Below are 15,643 nucleotides of genomic sequence, written 5' to 3' on the forward strand. Positions count from 1 at the left end.
TTCTCCAGATAGAAATTTGCTGCAGGAAAGCAGAGCGTTGTTAGGAAGTTATTGCAGGTGATTGGATCTGCATCCTGGAGCTGTGGAAGCTCTGCCTGCAGAGAGATGAGGCTTGAATAGCACCCAAGTCAATCAGATCTGGATTGTAGATACAGTATTCTATAGACACACACATAGAGCGATGGAGGGCTGAGATTCAGAAAGAAAGACTTTAAATACTCTTCCTTAAGAATTATGCAAGCTATTCACTAACTTCAGATGGATCTTCTTTGGAGTATTTGTATAGGAGCAGAAGTTTAATTAGTTTTATTCCTCTCTGGGGTGTTACTGGAATGAATGCACTCAGTGCTGAGATGAATTCTTTCTAGTAGGGTGAGCCTTTATCTTGTAGTTGTCCAGTCAATGCACCATTGCAATGTGAACCTCAGTAATTTGTATTAAATAACAGGTGCTGCAGAAAGATAGATAAAATGGTCCCGGCTGGTAATCCTGTTTTCCATGTAAATCTGAACTAGGGAGGAGATTGTTCTAGACAAGAACAAATTGGGAAGAGCTTTCGGGCCGCCTGATCTCTTGTCTGCTTTGCTAAAAGATCAGATTAATGAATGTAATCAGATTAAGGCTAAACAAGGGAACGTGTCTGGGGGGCATCGCAACTCTGATACTGAAAAACTGTATGGAAAATAAATGCTGAGGGCCCAGCTTTGCTCTACTTGTTTAGCAGGAAGAGATAACTGCTTTCAGGGATGTGCTGAGTGCCAGTGAGAGGAGCACGGGCTCCAGAGGGCACAAGAGGAGGCTGCAGACTTCAGGCAGGTGGCAGTGACCGGGGCATACAGGCTCACCATTCTGCATGGTGAGTGGTTCAGGGCCTCTTTGGGCACAGTATAGTGTAGCAATTAAATGAATGGAGAACTGCAGGGAGCTAGCAGGACAAGCATGAATGAATGGGAAGATAATGTGAGACGTGGAAGCATCTCGTTGCAGGGCTGGGTGGCACGGGTTGGCCTGCAGACTCTGCAGGTTGATGCAGCTTTGCAGTCAGCTGCTCTGTGAGGTTGCGGAAATGTCACACGTGAACTTTCCATAGGCTCCATCTGCATGATAAAAGCATGTGTGGGGCTTTCCGCAGAGCTCTGGAGCTGGCTTGTCCTGGAGTGAGAACAGAAAAGCTGCTGTCCCCATGTGCCCCTGCTCTGCAGGGATTAGGGACGGCAGAGCCAGGCTGGGGCTGGAGGCAGCTCTGTGGGCACCTACCTGCTCTTGGGTTCTGCTCCTGGGCTGGCCAAAAGAATTGTGGCTCCACTTCCAGCTGCTGTCCCCTTCCTGGGCTGAGCAGGAGAAGGATGGCCTATGCAGAAGAGGACAGGTAAGGTGCTTGCAATAGGGAATACAACCAACGTCAGAGATGGAAGGGAATGGGGAAATGCATTGCAGTGTTTTCTTCTTCTCCTTTGCTGGGTACTCAATAAATGTCAGGCAGAGGCTGCTCGGGAGTAAATGTCTTATTAGTGAAGAGGGGCCTGGCCATCTGCCCACATCAGGTGCTGCTATTTGGAAATACAGCAGTAAGCAGCTGACCTTGGGGAGGCTGTGGGCCAGGAGATGGATGTAAGCTGTACACACGTGTGACCCTCTCTGCATTATAATCCATCTATTTGTTGTGAGAAGTCCGTGCTTTATGTGGATTTGCTTTCAACCAAGCCAGAAGTAGAACGAGGACCTCTTTTCATGCCACAAAAGATGTCATCAATGTCAGTCCTGCACTCTGCAGCAGATGCGTTCCTCCAGCGGATGACAGCCCTCACAATGAAGGGGATTGTGCTTTCAGCTGATCCTGTGATTTAATCCAAAGCGATGCTACCCAGCACTATTATTAGGCAGGCATTGTGTGAGGAGGAATAGCTATAGGGGGCTTGTGCTAGTTCAGGCTGTCAAGGAGCTTGCACAGACCTCATGCACATCCAGGGTGCAGGCTGCATTTGCTGGGTCACATTGATAGGGACCCTGTAGAAGCTTGTAGTGGGCACAGCAAACGAATTTGAGCATCGTGGTGCTCTGCATCTTCAGAACACTTTGGATAGGGAATGTTCTAACAGTGCTTGGAAAGGTCCCTCTGAAACTCTATATGGTTCAGTCAATCCCACTGTTTTCAGCTGTCAATGAATTAGGTTCATTCCATCCCCAAATTTCTGGAGCCTAAGGGGGTAATGCCTGAATTTTAATGTTATTTCTCAAAGATTTGAGCTGGCTGTGGAGTGAAAGAGCAGATGCTGGTGACCTCATTATTTTTCTTATGCCTGCCACAGGTACATCATCCATTTGGGTGTCATGTTTAAGTTCTCTTTGTTCCCTCTAAATAAGGCTTTCAATTATTCAGCAGTTTTGCTAAGTGTTGCAGTTACCAACAGAGGAATATTTGGGGATTTTATGTGCAAAGTACTCTTAATTTTTGCCTGGGACAGCTGTTGTTGGGCAAGGGATAATAATACTGTCAGTCAAGCGTAGGTTTCAGTAACCTCATTTTCAAACCTTCTGCTTATTTCAACAGTTTACGGTGCGCTTGGAAAATTCAACATGTTATGGTAAATGAAGTCTTTTTTGTTTGCAGACTTCTCCTTTGAGAAGCTTCTCAGCTAAATGAATTCAGGACTGTGGATTTCTTCCCATAGGGTCATAAACCCGTAACACATTGGGGTGTTTCTGCTCCTTGCTAGACAGAGCAGCTTTCCATGTGCACAGACTGCTGCCCATGGCTGTGTTGGTTCACTCTATCTCCAAGTCCTCCAATGTGGCCAGCACTGCCCGCTCATTGATGGCAGTGACCAAATAGCCATCAGGAAATGCTAGCGGCAACCTTGCACTTGAAGGGACTCTCCAATCAACCTTGCTATTGACGTTCAGAAAGCATCTTAGTTGTCCTATTGGAAGAAGGATTATGGGATTCTTCTTCTATTGATCGAGTTTCAAAACTGTGATTAACGTGTTTGAAGAATACCGGACTGTCAGACCTGAATATTGAGGTCGTCTCTCTTCTGAAAAGAAAAGTTCAAAGCAGACAAAGTAATACCAGCATTGGATAAGATCTATTTTTGGCAGAGTAATAGAACGTACCTGTTTAAAAGAGAAAAGGAAATAAAGTCATGGGTTTAATTTCTATTTTCATATAAACGTGTTATTAAACCTCTTGGCCAGGACTAGACTGTGAGCGTAACCCACTTACCCACCACATGTGGGAGGAGAGGAAGAATAAGGCATCCACATTTAGCATCCTTACTAAAACCACAAGGTGTGGATGTCTGCAGGGTGCTCCTGGTTCTGGAAGGAAGCCCTGGGAGCTGATAAGGCTGGGTTCCCCATCTCTGCTAATGAGGCTGGGTTCCCCATCTCTGCTGATGAGGCTGGGTTCCCCATCTCTGCTGATGCTGCTTGCTCCCTTGTTCTTCCCCAACCCAGGTTGGATATCCTCACACACACAGGTTTCAGCTTTTCAGACTGACTGTGCTTTTCCATTCCTTCGCATCTCATGCACATCAGAAGCATGAACTGTTATGCCTTGTGACATCTGGGTGATATAGGTATCATTAGCCAGTTTCCACTATAAAATAAGTCTGGCAGAGAGGATTCAAATAACTTGCCTGTGGCCAGGGGTAAAATGAGATTAGAAGTGATTGCTATAGAGAAACATCTTCTGTAATAGCAGTGAAGTTCCTACCGTTTTAGTCTTAATAAATCTTTTTCCCTCTGCGCCTTTTCAGGTCTGTTATCTTTTGATGTTTGTTCTTTGGATGGGGTTACAGGTTCACTCACCTCTTCTCCTCCTGCAGAAACAGCTATGAGGTGTACAAGGAAACAGCAGACTGGTTGCGTGCCCGCACTGCTCAGTGCCCAAAGATTGCCATCATCTGTGGATCCGGGCTGGGAGACCTGGCAGATATGCTGGAGCACAAGACGGTCTTTCCCTATGAGGATATCCCCCACTTCCCACGGAGCACAGGTTAGCACAGCAGCCCATCCATCAGCAGCGATAGAGATGTGCATAACATCAACCAAGATTGACCTGGCTTTGGGCACAGGGTCTTTCAGTGGCAAAATGTGCATTCACAAGGCTGCATCTCAGTGACATCCATGGGGCTTAGATCCACACCACCTGTGTGGGTAGCACACCATTCTCTTCTCTGAAAGCCTTGATGTCTCAATAAGGTTGAATTCATCATGAATTCCCTGAGCCAGATGAGGTTTGGGACATCAGGGAGAACTTGTTTGTGGGGAGCAGATTGCTGAGGGTAATGGTAGATTCCCCATCCCTGAGGTGCGGTTGTAGCACTGAGGGATGCAGCTAAGTGATGGGCCTTGCAGATTGGGTTGATGGATGGTTGGGCTTGATGGCTCTTTCCAACCTAGATGATTCTATAAACAAAAGAGAAGCCTTATTAGACAGAAAGAAACTCAAGAAATCATAACATCCTGAACTGATGTTCCCCTGCAGGCTGTCAGTGTGAATTCACCTGTGTCTGCTTGTTCTTCACATCTCATGACCCTTCAGGGTCCAATGAGGGATCCTTCAGGGTCTAATGAGGAACTCTGTGTTCTTGGTCCACCTGACAGTGGGCAGAAATGCATGTTTCAGGTGTGATGTATAACCAGCTGGGAAATCCCTCTAAAATGAATAAGCCCCAGATGATGCTGCTGTTCCCTTACAGTGTCAGGGCACGTGGGCAGGCTGGTGTTTGGGGAGCTGAGCGGGCGGCCGTGTGTCTGCATGCAGGGACGCTTCCACTTCTACGAGGGATACTCCATCAGTACGGTGAGTTCTGAAGATCACTCACACACCAAAGAGGTCTTTACCAAGAGATGAAAGCAATGTGTGCTTCCATACTGAGCTGTGGCACTGAGCATACAAATAGGTTTCTCCCCACCCCCCTCCCTGCCCCAGAGTGAATTAGAATTAGGAATGCAAAGGGAAAGGCAGCCAGTTTGTGGATCACTCTGCCACGCTCCTGGAGCAGAGTCATCCATTGTATAAGGCAGATTATTTTCATGGTTTAGCTGAGTCGTTTTAATCACGGTTTGAATCTGCAACTACAAAACTATGAGTAATAAAAATAATCTATTTTAATCTTCTTTTGCATTTGTATAGTTTAGGGGGTGTTTTATTCCAATGGCTGGAATAAGTTGATGTACTTTCCAAGCTCACATATGTGAAAATGCAAGTATTTACACTGTTTGATGTTGTAGGAGTCCCATTTACCATCCTACTTCCTTCCTGACTCCTACAAGTTGAGCTTTCTCCATTTTATTTCCCCCATTCCCACCAATTCCTTCACTTCAGACAAGGTTGCTGAAGCAAACTAATGTGAATGAACTGAAATGAAGAAAGCAATCTCTATGCTTCTGCAGGACGCATCGTTGCTGTAAGAAGCTCGTGGTTCAATTAAACTCCGGGTCTGTGTGTATAAGCAGTCCCTCCAATCATCACAGTGCTTTCATCCCTGCAAGGCCTTGGCAGAGAGGAAAAAATTATCTGTATATTCTGTTAGTGCTGCATTTACTTAACCTTAGTGCAACCAGAATAAATGTGGGCTTGAATTTTAATGAAACTCTTCAAATTTAGTTTGTTTTTAATATGCTTAAAAACATTAGAATTATTTAAATGAGGGAGGAATTTAACATTAGGGGGAATAAAGGTTGGGTTGTCTGCTTGCAGGCTCCCAAAGGCCTTTCTGTGCATAGCACGAGCTGCCCACAATCTCTTGCCTGGAACACCCAACACCCAAGCTGAGACTGTGGCACTCATTGGTTGTATCTCTTTGGTTGCTGCAGGTCACCTTTCCCATCAGGGTCTTCTTTCTCCTGGGGGTGGAGATCTTGATTGTCACCAATGCTGCTGGGGGGCTGAACCCCCACTTCCAGGTGGGGGACATCATGCTCATTAGAGATCACATCAGCATGTTTGGCATGGGAGGGCAGAACCCGCTGCGTGGACCCAATGACGAAAGGTAAGGCAGCTTCTCCTTTCTACCATGGGCAATGCAAAAATTAATCATTAAAATAATGGTTGTTTGATGGAGATTTACTATTACTGCCTTAAAACAGCTCTGTAGAATGGCTTGCATTGGATCCAGATCCAATCCCCTGCCATGGGCAGGGTTACCAACCACTTAAAGGCTGCCCAGAGCTCTGTCCAGTCTGGGCTTGGGCACCTACACTTGTCAGTGTCAGCACCTCACCACCCTCTCCATGATGGGCTGTTTGCAGGCTCCAGCACTGCTCTTGTTCTCATTCATCTCCTTCACACTGATGTCCAAGGTGTTCTATAGCTGATTACATCTTTCCTAGTCCCTAGATGGCTCCTCAACCACAAGTACTGAGAGGTCAAGGCTGTACCCAGTTGCCCCAAGGGAAGCAACCAGCTCATTAAACTGGCAGTCTGCTTTGGCACAACATAAAGCCTTTATTATCTTATCCCAACCATCTATATCCTAAATCCCTCCCATGGCATTGTATGGTGGAAGGCAACCAGCACTGGCAGGGTCATAGCACCAGAGGGAATGTGCCAGATCTCCTCCTTAGCTTCCAAGTAGTGTTGAAAAGAGTGTAGGGGGTTGGATTTCAGCTTGATTTCAGGTTGGGTATTGGGAATGATTTCTTCTCTGAAGGAGCAGTGAGGCACTGGTTTCCAGTCAATGGTGCCTTTCAAACCTTCATAGATACTGGTGTGGCTGGAAAAAGAGGCCCAAAAGCAAAGAAGCCACACAGTGGAGTGCTTGAAGCTCTTTGGACCTGCAGAATCACTTAGGAAAATGGGCAGAAGGTCTGACAAGACTTTGCACGCTGATTCATATGAGTTTCAGCTGAGCAAACTCTTTCTAAAAGCCAGTCCCGCTCAGCCACCGGGAAGGATTTGTCTAAGCATAGCTGGGAAAATCTGGAGGCAATGAAATGATGTGGAAAAGGAATATAGGCAAGAATCTGCAGATATGATTTAATAAATTAGAGATTGGCCTGAACGCGTTGCTGGGCATCCTTCAGGAAAGAAGTGATTTTTCGTGCTGATGAATACTTATTCCCTCAGACAAGACTGAGAAGCTGTTTGTAACGTTTTAGTGCTTATGAACATAAAATAAGCTGCTACTGCTCTGAACATTCAATAGGAGGAACGTGAAAGCCACTCGGGAGCTTTAAGAGCCTGAATGAGGGACCTGGCCCAGCGTGCTGAGCTGAGCTGGGGAGTCTCCTTCTGCTGTCCTTGAGCCAGTAGAAGGATTTGCTCAGTTAGGAGCAGGACTGGGTTGGAGTCTTAAGACCCAAAACAAGCAAGAGACCCAGCCTTGAAACATCCATAACACCAAATACAGGAGTTAAACCTTCAGACAGACATCGTCTCTGTGTGCAGAGGGTTTTGAGGGATTCGGTCTAGCAGAAGTGCCATGAGGGCAGAAGCTTGTCCTGAAGAGCCTGGCGTCCCCACCATTCCCCCTTTCTCCACAGGCTGAGCACTGCAGGGCTCTGATGGAAGCAGCTGCTGCAATATCAGCATAGCTGTGCCTCTCTGTGCCTTGCAGGTTCGGCGTGAGGTTCCCCTGCATGTCTGATGCCTATGACCAAGATCTGCTCAGCCTGGCCATGGAGAGTGCGCAGGAGCTGGGCTTCTTGGGCTTCACCCGAGATGGGGTGTACTGCATGATGGGGGGTCCCTGCTACGAGACCATCGCAGAGTGCCGCCTGCTGCAGGCCCTGGGAGCAGATGCTGTAGGTGAGATGCAGGGGCCGGGCTTGTGGGGTTCAACTGGGTGCTTAGCAATGGGTTAAACAACTCGTCCTGCACGAGGCTGACCTTGCTGGGCTTCTAGGATGGATCTGCAGAACAGGTCTGTGTGCTTATGGCTGTCTAAGAATGAGGAGCCAAGCAGATCCCATGCCTGGGTGGTTCCACTTCAGTGGGACCCAATCTAAAGTATTGTGCATTTCCATGATCTTTAACATTCTGGAGCTCTTTTTGCTGTGCCCTTCTTACAAAGCGCACCTCCGCAAGAGTTCTGGCTGTTTAGGGATGGCAACTGCAGTACCTCTCAGATCCCAAAGTCCAACACAGCCCATGTCCTTCAGTGCCACATCCCCACAGCTCTGGGACACCTCCAGGGGTGGGGACTCCTTCTCTCTGGGGCTCTTTGTGAGCAGTCCTTCCTAATATCCAACCCAAACCTCACCTGGAACAACCTCTTTTCATAGAGCCTTTTTGCTGTGAATCCAGACCAACTCCACTCATCCTGCTCCTCTCTCCCCCCAGGTATGAGCACCGTACCAGAGGTGATTGTGGCCCGTCACTGTGGCCTGTGTGTCCTCGGGCTGTCCCTCATCACCAACACAGCAGTGATGAGCTATGGCAGCCAGGAGAAGGCCAGCCACGAGGATGTACTGCGCGTCTCAGCGTGCCAAGCCAAAGCCCTGCAGAAGTTGGTTGTGCACCTCATCGGCAAGCTTGGCCCAAACTCCCCCTGACCTCAACCATTTAGCATCCAAATCACAGCATGTGGATGCTAAGATGCGTCAAGAGAGAGCCCTTGGTGAGAAGATCCCATTCTGGTGTTCCAGTTTGGAACAGATTGTTGGTGTCTCTTTCTGGTTGGAAATGGTCCCACTCTGATGTTGGAGATGGTTGAGCTTTGTCTCTGTGCTTTAGCTAGGTGGATGCTGAGGTTTGCTTTGAATCTTGCCACAATGATCCCCTTTTTCTAGCCAGCTCCTTGGTTGGCCTGTGGAAAGACTGAGCTTTCCATGAAGAAATGGAGCCTAAGACACAGCAGGAGCCACCGTGCTCTCTTTACCAGCATGCAGATGGGCTACAGGGGGAGGGCAACCGTTCCCTGTATCAATGCATTATTCATTATTCCCCAAAGGTCGGGCTGCAGCTGAGTGTGAAGCAGGAGCTGTAATTACGAGGTGACTTTTTACATCCATTTATCTTGGAGCTCTGCATTGAGCCCACCGCTGTCACAGCTGAGTGCTCTCCAGTGACGCATGTTGAACCCAGGAACCCAGCTCATCACAGAAAGCTTCCAACCTGCCTTCCTAAATTGAGTGGATCAATTGCGTGCCAGCACTCCATGCAGGCTTCAGCCCATTGTGACATCCCTTTGGCTTGGGCTGTGGAAGGCTGCTGTGGCTCAATGGGTTTGTCTGGGTGGGTATTTGGAGCCCCTCTGTGTTGGTGCCAAGGGCTGATGCTGTGGTGGGAGTGATGCAGATGTTGACAGCAGCAGAATCATCGGGTGGTTCGAGTTGGGTTAAAGGCTGTTTGTTTGTTTGCACTGAGCAGGGACACCCACAGCTCCATCAGTGCTCAGGGCTCTGTTCACTGACCTTGGCTGTGTGCAGGGATGGGGCACCACCAGCTCTCAGAGCAGCCAACTTTCCCCTCTCTCTTCTCAGCCCCATCCCGGTCCATGCTTGTTTTGCTACAGGGCAGAGGGAGGTCGTTTAATATCCCCCTGCCTGGAAAACGGTGCTTCACATTCATCTAATTAATACTTGGTAAATACAAAACCTCTTGAGTGCACGCAGAAGGCAGCTGTGTGGTTGGCCGTAGCTAAGGCTGGGATTTCAGGTGGCCTCGTTAATTAAGCAGCATCGGGCTGGGCTACAGTGTGCCTCCAAACAGCACATCTCGGAGAGATGGGGGCCTGGGCTCCTCCTGCACCATCAGCCCTCCCTGAGGGGCAGGTGATGGGCTCCAATGGTGGCTGTATCTCTGCCCATTGACCTGTACTTATGACCACTCCAGGTCCCACAGTGCCACATCCCCACAGCAATGGGGCCAAACCTCTGAGCCCCCAAACTCACTCCCCAAAGCCTCATCCCCTCATTCTCCTTTGCATCCTATGGGCACCAGGGCTGCATCCCTGCCCCGTGCTGAGCATCCCTGTGTTCATCCCATCATTAATTAATCACATCTATCAGCTGAGAGCTCGGGATGTGAATTATCCTTTTCTACCCCTGTAGCCATGGAAACACTTCCCACCGGACAGCGGTGCCCGAAGCCCCGGGCTGCTGTGTGCTGGGCTGTGGGGATGGGCCCTGTGCAGGCTGGGGGGGGAGCGGTAATTCTCCTCCTATGGGGGGATGAGGGGTGGGGGGTGGGAAGGTGGGACCAGGGCAGGTGATATGGGCAGGGGGTGACAATGCCTGGAGGGATGCAGTGATACAAGGAAGGGACAAAGTGATGGGAGGACAGGGGTATATGGCAGGGGTCAAAGAGAGGGGTGACAGAGGGCAGGGGGGAGTGGGGTGGGATAGAGGACACTGAATAGGAGCAGGTGGCATAGGATGGGGGTAGGAGGGGACTGAAGTAGACATGGGGATGGGGGTAGATGACAAGGGCAGATGTCACTGAGAAGGGGACGGTGATGGGGTAGGGTTAGGAATCAGGACAGGGCACTGAGCAGGTGACATGGGGCAGGGGAAGGTGACTTGGGCAGGTGGCGCTGGGTACGAGTCCTCAACACAGGGCGGGGAAGGTGACGGTGGGCGCGGGGCTGGGGTGGGTGATGCTGCACCGGGGCAGGCGGCGCTGGAGCCGGGCAATGACGCGGCGCATCCCTCCGGCCGGCGGTGCGGTGCGGAGCGGTGCCGTGCGGTGCCGCGCTCCCCCTGGCGGCTGCGGGTCGGGCCGGGTATATAAGCGGGGGGCGGCGGCGGGCGGCGGGCAGCGGCGGGGAGATGGCGGGGCAGCGCGCCCCGCACCTGCACCTGGCGGAGCTGAGCGCATCGCAATTCCTCGACGTGTGGAGGCACTTCGACGCCGACGGTCAGTGCAGGGACGGGGTGAGGGGGAGCTTAAAGCGATGCGGGGATGGAGAGAGACGGGGGGCGTCGAGGGGCTCGATGAGGGTCCCGAAAGTGTCGCCGTGTGGATGGCGTGGAGGTGGCAATGCGGTGATCCGGAGCGCACAGCCAGGACGGGGTGATCCGTGAGGGATGGGAAGGGGGAAAAGAAGGAGAAAAGGGGAAAAAGGGAGTGAAGGCAAAAGAAAGGCAAAGTGAAAGAGGGGGAGAAGGGAAAGAAGGAAAAGAAGAAATAAAAAGGGAAAGCAAAGCAACATTATGAGGCAAAACTAAAAAGCGACAGATGCACAGAGCGAAACGCAGCCCTGCCCGGCACCCTGCAGCCCCCCGGGGCTCTGTGCCCCCCCCGGGGCTGTAGGGCTCTGAGGAGACCCTGGGGTCTGGCTGGGGATGAGCACGGGCTGTGCTGAGGTCCCAGCGGTGCCGCTCCGGTGCCGTCGGACCCCCGTCCCCCCCCAGCCCTGCCCTGTAACACCCCGGGGGGTTCATTTCCTTTCTCCCCCCTCATTTCCCCAGGGAATGGCTACATTGAAGGCAAGGAGCTGGAAAACTTCTTCCAGGAGCTGGAAAGTGCCAGGAAGGGCGCCGGGGTGGTAAGGTCAACACACGGCCCCACGGGTGGGGAGAACCACTGGGCTGGGATGTGTGTGCTGCTGCACCGGTGGCGTCCAGCCTTAATGAGGAAGCCCTAATTAAAGGCAATGGAGGAGCCGCGGGGCTTCTGGAAGAGGGGCTGGGGGTAGGAACTGAGGGACGGGTCATCCATCAGCTCCCGATGTCATGCTGGGGTGCTGGTGGCCGTGGCACCTGGGCTATTTGGTGTCATTTCAGCCAGACATCCTGCATCCCCTGTCCTGGAACATGGGGATGGGATGTTATAGGATGGGATAGGGACATGAATGGGGATGGAGATGGGATGGGACAGGGGTGAGGTGGGGGTGGGATAAGATAGAGATGGGATGAGGATGAAGAGGGGGATGGGACAGGGACTGGGATGGGATGGGATAGGATGGAGATGGGATGAAGATGGGATGGGGATGTGGGAGTAGGATGGTGATGAGGATGGGACTGTGGATGAGGATGTGGTCAGGGATGGTGATGAGATGGGGTCAGGAATGGGGATGGGATGGAGATGGGGATGGGCGTGGGTGTGGGGATTGGATGGGAATGATGATGGAGATGGGATGGGATGAGGACAGGAATGGGAATAGAGACTGGGTTGGGATAGGGAAATTGTTCCCGACCCCTCTTGCTGCTGGCAGGACTCCAAGAGGGACAGCCTGGGCGACAAGATGAAGGAGTTCATGCACAAGTACGACAAAAACGCAGATGGCAAAATCGAGATGGCAGAGGTGAGGGATGTGGGAAGAGGACGGGGCTGTGGGGCCGTCGCTGTCCTGTGGGATGACGACTGGTAGAGCTGAGACATGTGCAGTGCCCCACTGAAACCGGCTGTCCCTGCAGCTGGCCCAGATCCTGCCCACAGAGGAGAACTTCCTACTGTGTTTCCGCCAGCATGTGGGATCCAGCTCAGAGTTCATGGAGGTGAGGAGGGCGGGCAGTGGGTTTGGGGGCCACTGAGCATCCTGCCTCCATGCTGAGTGCTGGGATGAGCTGGGGCTGCTGTAGCGGTACCAAAAGCCAGCTGGGATTTGGGGACATGAAGTGATGATGCTTGGCCATCATGCTCTGCTTGTGCGCTGACCCCAGGCTCCAAGCTGGAGACAACATCTGGAAGCAGGGTTTAGTTGAGGAGGGTAATTAAATACTTAGGGTCTGTTGTAGTGAGGACAGTGGCACCTCAACATGGGTTGGGAAGCATCCAGCCCATGGGTGTCCCACCACGGTAGGACCACGGACAGCGGCTGGCATGAGGCAGTGGCTGATGACATGGGTGGGGTGTCCCCATAATGACTTGGGTGGGAGATGTCCCCCTTCCACTGGGATGCTGTGGAGTCGTCACCAGGATTGGGATCCATGTGGCACCACTCATGGTGACATCCCCCTTGGCAGGCATGGAGGAGGTACGACACGGATCGCAGTGGCTACATCGAAGCCAACGAGCTGAAGGTGGGCTGCCTGCACGGGGTCATCCCCGTTGTCCCTTCAGGTGACAGCCAGAGGGACAGTGTGGCTCTGTCCTCATAGGGTTTCTTGTCGGACCTGCTGAAGAAGGCGAACCGGCCGTATGATGAGGCCAAGCTGCAGGAGTACACGCAGACCATCGTATGTGGCAGCCAGTGGGGACGTTGGGCTTGGCCCCACATGGCCTTCTGGACTCCCATGGTCCCACAGTGGCAGCAGGAGGGAGGGATGGGGTGAGGGGTGACCTGGTCCCACTTTTATCCCAACAGCTGCGGATGTTTGACATGAATGGGGACGGGAAACTGGGCCTCTCCGAGATGTCCCGGTAAGGCTACGAGCAGTGGGGAGGAAGAGGAAACCCCAAAGACAGATACCCACAGGAGGTGTTTAGAGTCAGGTTGCTGCCTGGTTGGCCTCACTAACCTGTATTTATTTTTTTTTAAGGAAAAAAGGCCAAAAATCTGTATTCTAAAAAGGCTGCTTCCAGGTTCCCATCCATTCTGCCCAGACCCCACTGGGTTCCCATTCCTGGAGGCTCCCACCCTCTGCCCTGAGGTTCAAACTGACCCTGAAAAAGAATGTGGGGGGCAGGGGGGGGAAAGAGTGATTTTGACCAAATCAGGGTCCCTCCTTACTGCAGAGACGTGGGTGGGCTGGCAGCATTGGTCACACATTGGCCAATGTGATGTTCTTTGGGAAGCCCGGCTCACTGCTCCCCATCCATCCCTTGTTTTTCAGACTGCTGCCTGTGCAAGAAAATTTCCTTCTTAAGTTTCAGGTAAAAAAAGTAATTATTATATTATCATTCCTACCCCCTGCTTGCAACGTGCCTCTTCACATCCCCATCTCTCGCTGCCCAGGGGATGAAGCTGTCCTCGGAGGAGTTCAACGCCATTTTTGCTTTCTATGACAAGGTAGGGGGCTGGTGGGAGAGGAGGACATGGGGAACCCCAATATGAGTAGGGACCTGAGGGCAGGGCGGCTTGGGACAGCCCTGTGTCACTGGGCTGAGGCTGGGGGAGGTCTGGGTGAAGGCTGGGTTCACACTGGGCACATCTCTGCTCCCTGCATGGGGTTGAGGGGGTTTGGGTGGAGTCTCCATAGGGAGATCTCTTCCCTCCTTGGGGCTGGGAGGGTTTGGGAAGGGTTGGGGTCTCTTTGGAGAGATGTCTGCTCCCTCCGTGGGACCAAATGGGTTTGGGGAAGGTTCTGGTGAAGACTTCGGAATCTCATAGGGGACATCTCTGCTCCCTCCATGGGAATGAGAGGGCTCTGGGGAGGTTCTGGTGAAGGTTGGGGTCTCCTTGGGGAGATCTCTTGTTTCCTCTATGGGGCCGAGAGGATTTGGGATGGGATCTCCTTGTGGAGATCCGTGCTCACTCCATGGGGTTGAGAAGGTTTGGGGAAAGTTCTGGTGAAAGATTTGGGATCTCCCTTGGGAAGGATCAGGCGAAGGTTGGGATCTCCCTGGGGGAAGGTCAGGGTGAACGTTGTCATTACTTGGGGACGCCTCCTGTTCCCCCTATGGGTTTGGGAGCCATTGGGTGGGTTCCATTCTCACATCCCATTCCCGCTCACCCTGGTAGGACGGCAGCGGCTTCATTGACGAGCACGAGCTGGACGCCTTGCTGAAAGACCTCTACGAGAAGAACAAGAAAGTAAGCAGGGAAGTGCGGGGCAGCACCAAACCTATGGGGTCCGGGTCACCTTGCAACCCATCCACCACCCTAACCCTCCCCACAGGAGATGAGCATCCAGCAGCTCACCAACTACCGCCGGAGCATCATGAACCTGTCGGACGGCGGCAAGCTGTACCGCAAGGAGCTGGAGGTGGTGCTGTGCAGCGAACCCCCCCTGTAGGCATCCCCCCTCACCCGGCCCCATGGCGCGGTTTTCCCATTAAAATCCCCGCTTTGGGTGTGATGTTTGTTTGTTCTTTCTGATCCCCTCCGCCCAGTTGGTTTTTGGTTGGTTCTGTTTCTGGTATCCGGGTGTTATTTGGAGCTGGGAGCGCTTTGTGGGTTTTCTTGCTCATGAGTTATTGACTTCTATCTATTTATTTGGTTTTAATCCGTTTACCAAAGAAGAGTTAATTGCAAATAAAGCCGCCAGGCCGCCTCGATGGGGCAAAACCAATAGATTTAGAGCAAAAAGAAAAGGAAAATAAGTTGGAAATAAGAGAAAAAATATGGTGATGCACCATTGGAGGCGTTTTTGTCTCTATTTTTTGTTCTTCTGTGATGTTTTTTTGGGGGGGAAAGTTGGGGGTTTCTGCGCCTGCTGGAGCAGGGCGGGATGTCAACCCTATGGGGAGCCCAGTATGGGTTAGTATGGTCCTGTATGGCACAGTATAGCCCTGTATGGCACAGTACGGCCCTGTACGGTACAGCCCTGTATGGTACGGTATAGCCCTGTATGGCACAGTACAGCCCTGTATGGTACAGTACAGCCCTGTACGGTATGGTATAGCCCTGTATGGTATAGTACGGCCCTGAATGGCACAGTACAGCCCTGTATGGTACAGTACGGCCCTGTATGACACAGTACAGCCCTGTATGGTATGGTACAGCCCTCTGCAGCTCGACATAGAGCAGTGCAGCATGGAATCACAGCGTGGCTGGGTTGGAATGGACCTTAAAGCCCTCCCAGCCCCAAGCCCTGCCATAGACTTGGTGCCCCACAGCTGCCCAGTGCCCATCCGTGGCCCTGGGGC

At 51.8% G+C, this 15,643-nt stretch overlaps 2 protein-coding genes across 2 annotated transcripts; both read left to right on the forward strand.

Annotated features, from left to right (window-relative positions):
* Positions 1–529: 529 nt before the first annotated feature.
* On the forward strand, positions 530–9,876 carry PNP (purine nucleoside phosphorylase). The gene is made up of 6 exons (XM_015873861.2): positions 530–1,369; positions 3,828–3,997; positions 4,704–4,807; positions 5,824–5,999; positions 7,566–7,756; positions 8,291–9,876. The coding sequence occupies exons 1-6, from the start codon at positions 1,113–1,115 to the stop codon at positions 8,500–8,502; spliced, it is 1,110 nt and encodes a 369-aa protein (XP_015729347.1). The 5' UTR covers positions 530–1,112; the 3' UTR covers positions 8,503–9,876.
* An 801-nt stretch (positions 9,877–10,677) lies between these two features.
* On the forward strand, positions 10,678–15,132 carry CALB2 (calbindin 2). The gene is made up of 11 exons (XM_015873592.2): positions 10,678–10,807; positions 11,362–11,438; positions 12,108–12,197; positions 12,310–12,390; positions 12,859–12,915; positions 12,994–13,071; positions 13,200–13,255; positions 13,669–13,708; positions 13,791–13,844; positions 14,517–14,588; positions 14,674–15,132. The coding sequence occupies exons 1-11, from the start codon at positions 10,720–10,722 to the stop codon at positions 14,788–14,790; spliced, it is 810 nt and encodes a 269-aa protein (XP_015729078.1). The 5' UTR covers positions 10,678–10,719; the 3' UTR covers positions 14,791–15,132.
* The last annotated feature ends 511 nt before the right edge of the window (positions 15,133–15,643 follow it).

The sequence above is a fragment of the Coturnix japonica genome, chromosome 11, assembly GCF_001577835.2.
Source record: "Coturnix japonica isolate 7356 chromosome 11, Coturnix japonica 2.1, whole genome shotgun sequence".
Classification (NCBI taxonomy): domain Eukaryota; kingdom Metazoa; phylum Chordata; class Aves; order Galliformes; family Phasianidae; genus Coturnix; species Coturnix japonica.